This window comes from Macrotis lagotis, chromosome 5, assembly GCF_037893015.1.
Source record: "Macrotis lagotis isolate mMagLag1 chromosome 5, bilby.v1.9.chrom.fasta, whole genome shotgun sequence".
NCBI lineage: Eukaryota > Metazoa > Chordata > Mammalia > Peramelemorphia > Peramelidae > Macrotis > Macrotis lagotis.
In genome coordinates, this window is record NC_133662.1 from 246,519,750 (window position 1) to 246,533,724 (window position 13,975).

At 44.3% G+C, this 13,975-nt stretch overlaps 1 protein-coding gene across 1 annotated transcript in view; it reads right to left on the minus strand.

Moving 5' to 3' along the window:
- The window catches only part of LRRC75A (leucine rich repeat containing 75A), a 122,690-nt gene that overhangs the window by 26,917 nt on the left and 81,798 nt on the right, over nt 1-13,975 (minus strand). The window contains exon 3 of the mRNA XM_074189286.1: nt 1,923-2,035. Coding sequence (XP_074045387.1) covers nt 1,923-2,035 — 113 coding nt within the window. The remainder of the gene's footprint in view (nt 1-1,922; nt 2,036-13,975) is intronic.

Genomic DNA, 13,975 nt, shown 5'->3' on the forward strand with positions numbered 1-13,975 from the left:
ATAGGACTTCCTTCTCTCCAAAGGGCCCACTATCTGGTTGGGCAGGAGGCTGGTGTGATTGAAAATCAGGAGAATGGATCCATCAAGCAACGTTTTATGGAGCACCTTAGGCGGACTCCCCAGGGTGTAACTGTGGGAAGACCTGAAAAGGTCCACGTGAGAGGGGCAGGCACAGAACTTTAGAATTTGGGAGAATACACAACCACTGGGGAAGGGACAAACTAGGGTCCCGGGCTCCCAGGCACTGCTGTTATCGAGATGAAAATGAGAGGGCCTGCCGTCAACAGGAACACAGAGTTATATACAAAAGCATGCAAAAGAGGCACAAGAGAATCATGGCGACTGGGGAGGGGTGACAGCTAGGGGGACCAGGCAAGACAGGATTCAGGAGCCCAGTCTAGAAAGAAACTAGAAATTCTAAGATGCGCACACGTAAGGAGAGAGAGTGAATGGGGGGCAGCCCTGTGCCAAGAAAGACACGGAGACAGGAGATGGGGGAATTACGTCTGAGTAATAGTAAGGAGGACAGATTGGCTGTCCTTGGAAAGTGGTATGTGTGTTGTGGAATGATCTGGAATCAGCCTGGAAAGGATTTTAAGTGACAAACAGGGGTTGTTTTCTTATCCTAAAAGGAGTAAGAAGTTTATTGGAAGGAGGGAGGTGGGTGACCTTATGTAGAGGATGTTTGGAGCAGAAGACAGAGGTGGTCCATTGGGAGGTGTGATGAGAGTGAGGAGGGAGAAGGGGCCCTAGGATGGGGTCCTGGAGCATTGGAAAGTCAGGAGGGAAGAGGGGGAGGGATGGCATCCCTGAAAAGGCGTTAGGGAAGGGGATCCCTGAGGAGCATTGCTACAACTTGGCCATGGAGGAGGGAGCATCCTGAAGGAGGACTGGTCAGCACTTGTTTCTGTCTCTGTCCAACTCTGTCTAGATTAGCCTATATTCTTTTGGTCATGGTTTTAAACACCCTTCTATCTTTCAGCGGACTCAGAGCTCAAACCCACCCCAAGAGCAGACACTAGTTCTTTCCATAAGACATGGCAGGAATGAAATCATCCTCATCAGAACTCAAAGCTCTTGGAGAGTGGGGGTGCCGTATCTCCTGTCAGACAGGAGAACCTCACCTACCTGGAGAGTCGCAGATTCAGAGAGCCCCTAAATTAATGGGGAGTATGGCTCTGATAAGGGAGAAATATTCCTCTCTACTTCCTTTCCCCTACATCCCCTTTATCAAGTTTAGGGCTCTTTAAAGAGATCGTAAATTATTTGAGGACCCTCTCTCATCAGATTGGGATGCTCACAATGGCAGGATTGGGGGGTAGGTGTCTCCCATATCTGACTAACTGCTTCAGGATGAGGATCTGTCTCTCCTTTTTACAGGTACTTCCACTCACATGGGATAAGAAGGCCATGGTACTAGAGTTAGAGACCATGTAGCCCAACCTCTTCATTTTACAGATGGGGAAACTGAGGTCCAGGAAAATAAGTGACTTATCTATAGTCATGCAGGTGGTAAATAAGAGAAGAGATACCCAGCTCAAATATTTGAATTCCCCTCAGGGAAGAGGATGGGCCTCCTCAATGACCAGACTGGAACCCACCTCCCCAGGAAGTAACTGGTTTTCCCAAACTAGACATCTTCTAGTAAAAACCAAATGAGTGGATAGAGCACCGGCCCTGGAGTCAAGAGGAACCTGAGTTTAAGTTTGGTCTCAGACATTTGACATTTACTAGCTGTGTGATCCTGGGCAAGTCTTTAGCCCTAAACTGCCTTGCAAGAAAAAAAAAAAGAATCAAAGACCACTTCTTGATTTTGCCATACAGGGGTTAATCCTTGAGAATCAGCTGGACTCCCTCCCAGCTCCATGACTGTATAATTCCATGGCAGCCCCTTTTCCACAGAATCATAAAGGGGGACTTACCCAGCCTGTGATTTCCTCTTCACAAGGCTCTGGCGTTTCCACTGGGAGTGAGGGCTGAGATGGTACACCAGCTGCCGACAGAGCTTCTCCATGTTGCCCAAGGCATCCCCCTCCTGAAATGGCAACAGGCTGATTAGGGAGAGGAAAGCTGAGATTCCTGCCCCAGAGAGTCTCACTGACCCCCGAGAGTCCCACCAACCCCTGGTTGGAAGAGAGGGCCGTTGGGTTGACCCTAAGTCAAACTCTTCCCCAGTTTTCCCATTTCACCTATGGAATATGAGGCAAGGTAACGAGACCAATTATTTAACAGACCTTATATGAATTATACATTCAGAGTTGGAGGCTATCTGGTCTAATTGTGTCAAACTCAGATAGAAATGGGGGCCAGTAAACCATTATAAGGATCCCTGTGGGTCCTACACTGGCTTAGGAAATTCCATATTAACATATTTATCTATGTTTTGATGTCTTTTTAATTTATTTAAAAATATTTCCCAATTACATTTTTATCTGATTCTGGCTGCTCATGGGAGTATATGAGGCTTCAGGCAGACCTTATGTCATCTTTGATATGGTTGATCTAATCCAACTACCTTGTTTTATATGAAAGGCCAAGGTGGGGATTAGGAATAGAGGCATAATTTGAACCCAGGGTTTCTTGCTTTAGAGACAGGGCTTTTTTTCATTGTATTATGTGGGACTCTCTGGGGTTCATGAGACTTTCTGGGACAGCAAAGAGGATGCAGAGGTAGAAGCTAATTGTCAATGAGGATTTTCATGCTAAAAGCTATTAAAAAAGATATGATCAGGGTGGTTAGGTGGCCCAGTGGATAGAGCACTGGCCCTGGAGTCAGGAATACCTGAGTTCAAATCTGGCCTCAGACACTAAATAATGACCTAGCTGTGTGGCCTTGGGCAAGCCACTTAACCCCATTGCCTTGCAAAAAACTAAAAAAAAGAAGATATGATCTAGGAAATGCAGTTATAAAAGGTGATGGGCTTGTCATGCTATCCATTAATCAACCAATTAGCATCTCTCTATGCTAGACCCTGGGAATACAAGAATGGAAATGAAACAGTCCGTGCCCACATGGAGATTCTAATCATGTATGTAAGTTATGTTACATATGTGGTATGGCGAAAAGGTCATTGGTCTGGGAGTCAGAGGTCATCCCCGACAATAAACTCCAGGGTCTCCTTATCATCGCCAGGATCAATTTAGCACAAGGCCTGGCCCACAGGAAATGCCTAATAAATGTCTGTTGATTGAATGACAGACAATGAGACCACCTAAGCAGGGGGAGGTGACAATTTCCCACACCAGGAGAGCCATGCTCAGCTCTCCGATGCCACATTTCAGGAAGAACTGGCATAAGGCTTTATTTCATGGGGATCAGTAGAAGGAAGTGGGGACGTTTAGTATAGCAGAGATTGAGAGGGAATGCCCTAGTGCTCTTCCAGTTTCCAGAAGGCTGTCCTCTGAAAAAGAAATCATCCTTGGTCTTCACGGCCGCATGGGCAGAACCACAGGTGATATGGGATTTGGAGTAAGAAACTCTGGCTTCCAATCCCGGCTGACCTCCTTACTGCTTGTGTGACCTTGGACAAGTCACTTGACTGCTTCAGGCTTCAGTTTTCTCATCTGTAAAAATGAGACATTTGGGCTTAAGGTCCCTTCTAGCTTTAAAACTAAGGTGCTAGGAAATGGAGTAAGATGACGAAATTGCAGAGGAGATTTAGGGTTTGTTGTTCAGTCAGGTGCAACTCTTTAGGACCTCATTTGGGCTTCCCTTTGCAAAGAGTTTGCCCTGGAAGGGTCTGCCATATCCTTCTCCAGCTCATTTTACAGATGAGGAAACTAAGGCAAAGAGAGTGAAGTGACTTGCCCAGGGTCACACAGCTAGTAAATGTCTGAGGCCACATTTGAACTCAGGTCTTCTTAGCTTCAGGTCCGATGCTCTATCCACCACACCACCCAGCTGCCCATACATTTAGGGTTGAGATAAGGAAAAATGTCCTAATCATTAGAGCAATCCACAAGCAAAATGGGCCGCCTCAGGAGAGAAGGTAATTCTCCTTCTTTGGATGCCTTCAATCAAATGGCTAAGAAATAGAGTGGTAGAACAGTGGAATAGATTAGGAACAATAGCAGGAAATGTGGGATGTTTCTCAGGGAGGACGTAGGAGAAATTCCTGCTGTGAACTGGTTGGACTAGATTGACTTTCCTTCCATTTCTTGGTGAATGAGTCTTTGTAGGTGAGGTGAGGGGATAAGAGCTGGACAGAGAGCTGGACTGGGGCCTGTGGAATGACAGAAAAGAGAGATGAAGGCTGACCCCTCCCCTGATAACTGGGGGCCCTCCTCTATGGAAAGGTTGTAGGAAGATAGGATTCTGCTCAGTGTGAGTGGAGGGAGCATGGATGAGGGTCACCAGTATGACAAAGGACTGAGGTGCAGGTGCTGTCTTCTATCCCCTCCTTCTGTTCTCCCCCCACCCCAGCATTCGTGTCCCTACGGATCCATCGAAGCTACCCTCGAAGGGGGGAACAGTGGCTGGAGTTGAGTCAGGAGAGTTAGATCCAATTCCTGGCTCAGACATTACTAACCTTGAGACTTTATATGCCAATTAGTTAACTGCTGTGTGCCTCAGTTTCCTACTATGGAAAAAATTGAGGCAGTTGGATTCAGTAGAGCTCAATGGAATACTGTGATTGACTAATGCCAACAGTTATTTGAATTGTTTAAGAAATATATTTTAAATCGAATATGAGCAAAAACACTCAGCTAAGGAACAAATTGTAAATAGTTATAATAAACTCCAAATCAGTTTATTTAGTAACGATTATATTAACTTTGGAGAAAGAGTGAGGCATGGTGGAGGAATACTGAACTTGGGAGTCCAAAAGATCTAGATATAATCCTACCCCTGAGGGTAGACCTTCAAGCAACTCCCAGACTGTAAATGATGGATAGCTTTGCCTGGAGGGGAAAGAATTCCCACATCAACAAAATCACTGGTCATTGACATAAATTAACTTGAATAGGCTGCATCTTTTTATTATCCATTTTCCTCTGGAGATGCTTTATGTCTGTGAGTCATGCCACATCCGAGTTTCTAAAAAGCCCAGATTTCAGGTTACCCAAAGGGCAATCAAGAGATGAATGGTGGACATGAGTAAGCTATGCCATATTTTCAGTGATGAACTGCGGGAGAAACAGCATCAGATATCTCATTAGAGATGAAAAAGAAGTGGGCCAGGCATACATTATGAACAGGGCACAGCAGGGCAGCTAGGTTGGGCAGTGGAGTCAGAAGGACTGGAGTTCAAATACAGTCTCAGATACTTACTAGCTGTGTGACCCTGGGCAAGTTCCTTTTTTTTTTTTTGCAAGGCAATGGGTTTAGTGACTTGCCCAAGGTCACACAGCTAGGTCATTATTAAGTGTTTTAGGCTGGATTTCACTCTTTCAGTGTTCTATTCACCTAGATGCCCCCCTGGGCAAGTCATTTAACCCCAATTGCTTCCAAGAAGAACAAGGCATGGCCAAAGAAGAACCTAATGCCTCTCCAGGAAACTCTCAGCCATCACAAGAGATTGGAAAAAGACTCTCCTCATGTGGGATCGACCTTTATAACCAGCTGATAACACATGGATCAGAGTACTGTGGAATGGTCAGGCATGGCTAGGTCATGATTGCCCCTCAACAAGACCATAGATTGAATAATGTAACTGAACAAAGTACCTGGTTGACTCTTTTTTAGTTTTTGCAAGGCAAATGGGGTTAAGTGGCTTGCCCAAGGCCACACAGCTAGGTAATTATTAAATGTCTGAGGCCGGATTTGAACCCAGGTACTCCTGACTCCAGGGCCGGCGCACTATCCACTACGCCACCTAGCTGCCACCCCCCATTGACTCTTAATAAATGGTTGCTGACCTCAGCATCATCATTATCATCATCTATCATCCATATGTGTTAAGTGCTGGGTCAAGATCTCATCTCACAACACAACAAGCCTAAGGGGTAGGCACTGATTACAGTCTTCATTTTCCCAAAGTTGTCTTAACTTGACCAGAAGAAAATATGGAAGTGCATGTTTCTTGGGCAGCCAGATGGCTCAGTGAATAGAGTGCTGGGTCAGGAGTCAAAAAGAGCTGAATTCAAATCTGGATTTGAAACTTCACAGCTGCATAACTCTAGGCAAGTCACTTAACTTTTGCCTCAGTTTCCTTATCTGTAAATTGGGAATGATAATAGCACCTACCCCAAGGTAGATATGAAGATCAAATGAAATCATATGTATTAAGTGCTTAAGATACATGTCTGGCACATAGTAGGAACCTAAATGTTTGTTCTCCCTTCCCCCCTTAAAATAATAACTGGAAACATTATTTTTAAAATTTCTGTTCCCCTTTCTGAGCTTTTGAATCTGTGAATTTTGTTTATTTTTATCATTGTTATTGTTATTATTTCAATGATTCTTTAACATAATTTTAGTCAGTGGGTTTTCTGATTTTTCTCTCATTTGTCTTTCCCTATGTCTTTGTATTCTTCATATTTGTCATTTCTTTTTTTTAGATTTTTTTTTTGCAAGGCAAATTGGTGGTTAGGCCAAGGCCACACAGCTAGGTCATTATTAAGTGTCTGAGGTCAGATTTGAACTCAGGTCCTCCTGACTCCAGGGCCAGTGCTCTATCCACTGTGCCACCTAGCTGCCCCATATCTGTCATTTCTTATAGCACAATAATATGCCATTTAATTTGTCTACCACATGTCCGTCTGTTGGACTTAAGGCTGATTTCCAGGTTTTTGCTGTCACAGATAATGTTGCTAGGAATATTTTGGTACAGTTTGGTCTTTTTTCCCTGCCAGCAATATCCTTAGGGTATAATCCTATTAGTGGGATAACTGGGCCAAAGGGTATGAACAATTTTGTGGCTATTATGTAAGGCCATATCACTTTCCAGAAAGAGTATACCAAATCACATCTCCATCAGCAGGATACTGGGGGGCCTATTTCTCCACAGACTCAGTAGCGTTCCAGGTAGAGACTAGTCACTGCATTTCTTTCCACCAGAACATGAAACTAAAGAACAGCTTGGAAAGTCTTAAGAAAAGGATCGCCATGACTGTCAAGAAAAAAGAAGTGAGGAAAACCAAACAACCAGCAGATGACTTTCTCAGCTGACCTGATTTCAATCTCAGCAGCTCCATAGCCAAGCCTGCCACACAGGTTCTCAGTGTGTGTCAGACAAAGGCTAGCCCAGAACTGGGTTACAGGCCACTGGGTTTGCTTGTCCACAGCAGGCAGGAGAGGGGACCGGATGGTGGGCAACACCACTTTGGCCTCAGGCATGGTATTCCATATGTCTGTTACTAAGCAATGCCAATTCAGACAAGAAGGCAGGGATGGGGAAGGGTCATTAAAGGCTAAGGACAATAGAGATAAGCTGGTTTATTGGTGTAACAGGGGGAAAAAAGCATCTCAGAGAGAAGCCTGCGATGGCCAGAATAGGAGATCAGTGATCCTACTTTCTGCAACAGCCTCGGCAATAGCAGCAGAATTAGTTCTAATTCTAGTTCTTTTTTTTTTTCTAAGGCTTTTGCAAGGCAAATGGGGCTAAGTGGCTTGACCAAGGCCATACAGCTAGGTCATTATTAAGTGTCTGAGGCTGGATTTGAACCCAGGTCCTCCTGACTCCAGGGCTGGTGCTCTGTCCACTGCACCACCTAGCCACCCCTCTAATTCTAGTTCTGATGGGTCCATTGACCAGACCCAAAGTGAATGACTATGTCAATCTGGAGAGACAGCATCACCGGCTCTGTCCATGGTCCTGTTCTATGCGACATTTTCTGTGCTAGAAAGTTTGTTAAGTTTGGCATTCTTTTCAGATTTGTGGATAATACTGAATTGGTAAGGGCACCAAAGTGGATGACAGAGATTGGCATGGCCTAGAATGATGGAACAAATCTAAAAGGATGAAATTTGGGAACAGACAAATGTGAAGACCTGCATTTGGGCTCAAAAAATCACTGTACAAAGACCAGAAGGGCAAGTCAGAGCTGTTAATAAGAGTTTTCATTTATGTAACTTTTTAGGTTTATTAAGACATTTGCATACATTATCTCTGAGCTGAAGTTCACAAAAGGCCTAAGGGTTCAATATGAGTCAAAGTAACCTTTCCCTCCTTTTCTTCTTATTTCTGATGGTAGAGTTTTTTTTTTTACCCTAGTTTTTGCAAGGCAGTGGGGTTAAGTGGCTTGCCCAAGGCCACACAGCTAGGTAATTATGAAGTGTCTGAGGTCAGATTTGAACTCAGGGACTCCTGACTCCAGAGCCGGTATTCTATCCACTGCGCCACCTAGCCGCCCCTCTTCTCATTCCCAAAAAGGAACTTAGTCTTTTTTCACCCAGGTCTACAATTCCATTAGTATTGGGAGCTTTTTTCCCCAATGCAGATCAGCACTCTGTTTTAAATATCTTTTTGGGTGGTTGCCTGGGGGCACTGAGGGGTGATCTTGCTCAGAATCACACAGACCAGGATGAATCAGAAATGCAATTTGAACCCAGGTGTCCCTGATTCCAAGGTCCCTGTGAACAAGTCTTCCCTTCTCTCTGGGTCTCAGTTTTCTCAGCTGTAAAGTAAGGGGTTTGCATTAAATGCCCTCTGAGATCCCTTCCAGCACTAAAACTAGGCTCCTATAATGATGAAACATATTTGCTTTTTCTTGTGGGAAGGTGGGTGGCTATGGGTTTGGTAGGATGTGTATATATATATATTAGTGGTCAGGAAAGGAAGCATTTTCTCAACACAGCAGTGTTTCCTGTAGTGTCCCCCAAAATACTGGGGATGCTTCTGAGATAGACAATTTTCCAGTTTATTTTGCTCAACTATTGCTTTGTTTTAAGGGTTGATATTAATAGATTTTATAGTAATGTTAACATAAAAAAATTACATAAAAACACAACATAAAAAAATTAATGTAATTTTTAACATTAAAAAAACAAAAAATATTACAAAATATATTGAAACCCTCAAACTATATGCTGTGTAACTATAATGATCAAATTTTCCCTAAAGAAAAGATAATTAAAATGCATTTCTGTTTCTTCTTTGCAGGGGTGGAGGGCTATGGAAATGGAACACTGAATACACTGTTAGATTCCATATTGGTTGGTTTTAGTGAACTGTTTTTTTTCCTCCCTATTTCTTTTTTACTTTTGTTATATAGGATGACTCATTAGGTGGGGGAAAGGAGAAGGATAAGTTTGGAAAATAAAGGTGATATAAAAATAAAATATCAATAAAAACATTTAAAAACCATTTTTAAAAGGGTCGTGAGAACCTTAAAGCACGAATTTATGGTTCTTTTGCCTGTCTGTTCCCCCATGGGCCCCAGCAGAGGGTTGGGCATACTATAAAAAACCTGATGCTTATAGCAGCTGCCAGCCCAGGCAGGTCTTTGCCAGCATGGCACTGCCAACCACTTTGCCACCAAGAACATAGGAAACCTGAGCAGAGAAAGAGAGTGGGTGCTGTCTGGGTCTGGAACCAGGTGCCTTACTTTTGTTGTCACTGGTAGACATTAGCTCCCTCCCCCTCTACACACACACACACACACACACACACAGCCGTGTCAAACCCCCCTTTCGGCTTAAGATAGACTGGTATCTGGGCCTTGAAGGCTTGTTAAGCTTCTTCGATACGACTTGTCAGAAGGAAATGAAAGGTTGGATTGTGGGGAGGATGGCAGCCTCTTTCTCAAAACCAAGGCTGATTTTCTGATCTCACCAGAGCATCACTAACACTGCTCAGCAATTAGAGCCTGGGAAAGGAGGGGAGTGGTGGGTGGGTGGGAGGAGGGAGGCACCCATACATACAGAGGAAGGAATCAAGTCTCATCCCAAGTACATCAGGCCAGAGAAGACCAACGTCCCCCACTTTTCACTCCCTCAGTTTAGTCTTGCAAGATGCTCCAGAGTCTTGTTAGGGATGGAGACCAATGGGGAAGGAAAAACCAATAAGCCTTCATCCCCAACCCCCAGGACCCACCCAGTCTCTCCCAGAAGAGAATCGTCTTCACTTCCTCTTGATCTCGGAGACTGGGGAATTTCTGGAGATGAGAAGGCAAGAAGGAAGGAGAAAAGAGCGGGCAGGGGGAGAAGAGAGGAAGGAAGGGGAAGAGACAATGGAGGAGATGGTTTGATAACTCTATCATTTTGGAAATAAACTTGGAGGCAAGTCCCTTCTCATTACTTCATCCCAAGAAAACAACAAAATAAAGAGTCTATAAGTCAGTGTTTTTAGAGGCAACCATCCAATCCAACTATGATTCCCATCATGGCCCAACATTACAATGAAGTGCTGAAGGAATTCTCAGGGAAGAGACCTAGAGAGTAGGCTCTGGGTCAACCAGTGTCTCCAGGGGGTTCCTCTAGGAGCTAGAGGCTGGTAGAAAAAGACAAAGGCAATGATGTGAGAGTCAAGCAATGTGGGAGGTTTGGGGAGCACTCTCTGGAGCCTATGGGAATAAGTCCCCTTTATGGCCTCTCCTTGATCCCCAACTTTAGTGGGGATTAGGGTGGGGAGAGGAGACAGTTGGGTTTGGAGTCAGAGTATTGAGGTTTTAATTCAAGTCATTTATGGAGGAGATAGTGAGGCTGATGACTTTAAAGTGAATTCATGTGCAAGTCCAGACATCACCCTCATGAGGTGTCCTCTTCAAGAATCAAGTCTGGGGGCGGCTAGGTGGCGCAGTGGGTAAAGCACCAGCCCTGGAGTCAGGAGTCCCTGAGTTCAAATCCAGTCTCAGACACTTCATAATTACCTAGCTGTGTGGCCTTGGGCAAGCCACTAAACCCCACTGCCTTTTAAAAACCTAAAATAAATAAATAAATAAGTAAATAAGTAAGTAAGTAAATAAATAAATAAAATAAACAAAAAAAGAATGAAGTCTGGGGGCACCTAAATGGTGCACTAGATAGAACTCTGGCCCTGGAGTTAGGAGGACATGAGTTCAAATCCTACCTCAGATGCTTAATAATTACCTAGCTGTGTGGCCTTAGGCAAGCCACTTAACTCCACTACCTTGTAAAAATTTTTTAAAAATGAAGTCTGAACAGCAACAATATTTATGTCACTAAGAATTCATTCAACTATTCTGGACTTTAACTCACTCATCTGCAAAGGGAGGAGATGGTTCAAGATGATCTCTTTCAGCTGAGGAGCCTAAAGAGGCAACCATCCATGGATAAGTTCAAGGAGCTGAGATGGTCTGTGCTAGCCTCAAGGGACCTCAGTTTCCCTTCATTGCCTTGTCTCTCCAGGCACAGACACACAGTCCAATGCCTGACATCCTTTCTCTCAGCATCCTCACTCTTTCATGAGAAGGAGCAGCCTAGGGGTCAAAAGATCTAAGTGATCATGTAGTCCAACCCTCATATCCTGAGGAAACTGAGGCCCAGGGAGAGTAAGTGATTTATACAATCATCAATCTAAAGCTGACCAAGCTCTCAGAGGCCAGGCAGTCCAATTCCTTCATTTTATGGATGAAAAACCTGCAACTCAGGAATGTTGAGCAACTGTTAAGAGGTCACATGTGTGGCAAAAATCAGAGTTAGGATTTGAACTCAGGTCTTCTGACTCTAGGAGAGCTCATCCCAATATACCATTCTAACTCCAGAACAGTACACTTTAGGAAACACAACACTTTGCATTTTGCTGGGCATTTGTGAAGGGAGACATTTTTAGTGAGGCCTTTTATCTCTGGCGCTTAATAAATATTTATTGGCTGGGATCCTGGGAGGCCTTCCCACCTTGTTTCGGAAGGGAGAAATAGTCATTAATCAACTACTATTAGGTATTAGTTACTATGCTTTACAAAATTATCTCATTTGCTTCTGTGAGGTGTTCTAATTAAAGTTAGATGGAGGGGAAATGAGTTGCTTAGGATGGTACAGCTAGGAAGTGGCTGAGGCTGGATTTGAGACTCATCTTCTTGAGTTCAAATTCAACCTCAGACACTAACTAGCTATATAACCCTGGGCAAGTCACTTTACCCTGTTTGCCTCAGTTTCCTCATTTATCAAATGAGTTGGAGAAGGTAATGGCAAACCATTCCAGTGTCTTGGCCAAGAAAATTCCAGAGGGGGTTGTAAAGAGTTAGACACAACTGAACAACGACTTCTGGCTTAGACTCAGTGATCTCGCAGTGTGAGGTCTGGGGTATCTCCCCGAGTCTTCCCTCTACATCCCCTTCTCTCTTCTGACCCCCACCCCCCACCTGTGGTGCCTACCCTGGATGTCAGAACCTCTACTTCTCTCTGGTGGCAGGGGTTGGGGGTGGCTGTGGGGATGAATTGGAACAGAACTCGCCTCTACTCAGGGGAGTCTAGAGCATACAGAACCAGCTGGCCAGGAGCCCAAGGATTGGGCAGGAGCAGTCAAGGGTTCTGAGCACCAAGTGACCGGGTGCTGGCCAAGGCCCTTATCAGGCCACATACACAAGAGTCCAGATTCCAGGCTTGGCAGCGGAGGTGGCAAGGGGAAGGCTGGTGTTGACAGATGATGCCTCACCCACAGATGTGCGGGCACCCAGCCCAGGGTTCTTCCTTTGTCTCAGAACAACAAAAACCTGACTTCTGTGTCTCCAAACTGCATTCTTTTGAATTTCATTCAACCTGAGGCAGGTTAAGAGAGAGACATGGACCAGCAGTGAGGATCAAAAGGTATCACAGATCTAGAGCCTGGAGGGATCCCAGGGGTCAGAGCTTCTAGCCCAATTATTTCATTGATGACTTTGGTCCAAGGTCATATATGCTAAGTGGCTGAGCTGGGATTTGATCCCATGTCACCTTACAACAGATTCAGCCAACTTTCCATTGCATCTTGCAGCAGACTCAAGGTTTTAATCCAGAATATCAGATAAGATAATTCTCCTTTCACTTAATTTTGTGTAAGAACAAAATCTGAAGCCTCTGAGCTATGTGATTTTACCTTTCTCAGACTCAGTTTCTACGCCTTCAAAATGGAGGTAATAAAAACCACATTACCTACTTCACAGGTGGTTGTGAGGATCAACTATGTTAATGCAGTTAGCATCGTTACAAGAAGCCTGGGAAGATCTGAGTTCAAGTTTAGCCTGTCACATACTGACTGTGTGACCCCGAGCAAATCCCTTAAGTTCTCAGTGACCTGTGATCAGACTCTCTGTGCCCCTATTTTGAGATTTTTCCTTGGCAAAGATGAAGTGGTTTGCCATTTCCCTCTTCAGCTCATTTTACAGATGAGGAAACTAAGTCAAAAGGGGTTAAGTGACCTACCCAGAGTCACACAGCTTGTTAAGTGTTGGAGGCTGGATTTGAATTTAGGAAGTTGAGTCTTCCTGAAGCCAAGGCTCAGTGTTCTAGGTACTATGGCACCACCTAGCTGCCCAGGCAACTGTTTAGAATTACATATAATAGGTACCAACCTGCACTGGAAGAAGAAGGAAAGAAGAAAGGAAGAAGAGAGGGAAGGAGGGAAGAAAAGAGGGGAGGAAAGAAAGAAGAAAGGAAGAAATGAAAGAGGGAAGAAAGAGGGAGGGGAAGGGGAAAAAGAGGGAGGGAAAGAAGGAAAGGACAGAAAAGAAAGGAAAGAAGAGAAAGGAAGGAAGGAAAAGAAAGGAAGGAAAAAGAAGTTAGAATAGAGGAGGAAGGGAGATAGAGAACAAGGAAAAGAAAGGAAAGAAGAGGAAGGCAGAAAAAAGAAGGAAGAATAGAGGAGGGAAGGAGGGAGAGAGAGAAAGAGGAGGGAAGTAGAGAAGGAAGGAAAAGAAAGGAAGGAAGGAAGAAGAGAGAGGAGGGAAGGAGGGAGGGAAAGAAGGAAGGAAAGGAAGCAAACACTTATTAAGTCACATCCTGTGCTAAGAGTTTCCATCTGTTCTCTCATTTAATCCTGAGAGATAAATATTATCTTCCCCATCTTACAGATTTGGAAACTGAGACCGATAGATCCTAAAGAATGTGCCAAGGATCACATAGTTAGTGGGTGTCCAAGTCAAGATTTGAACC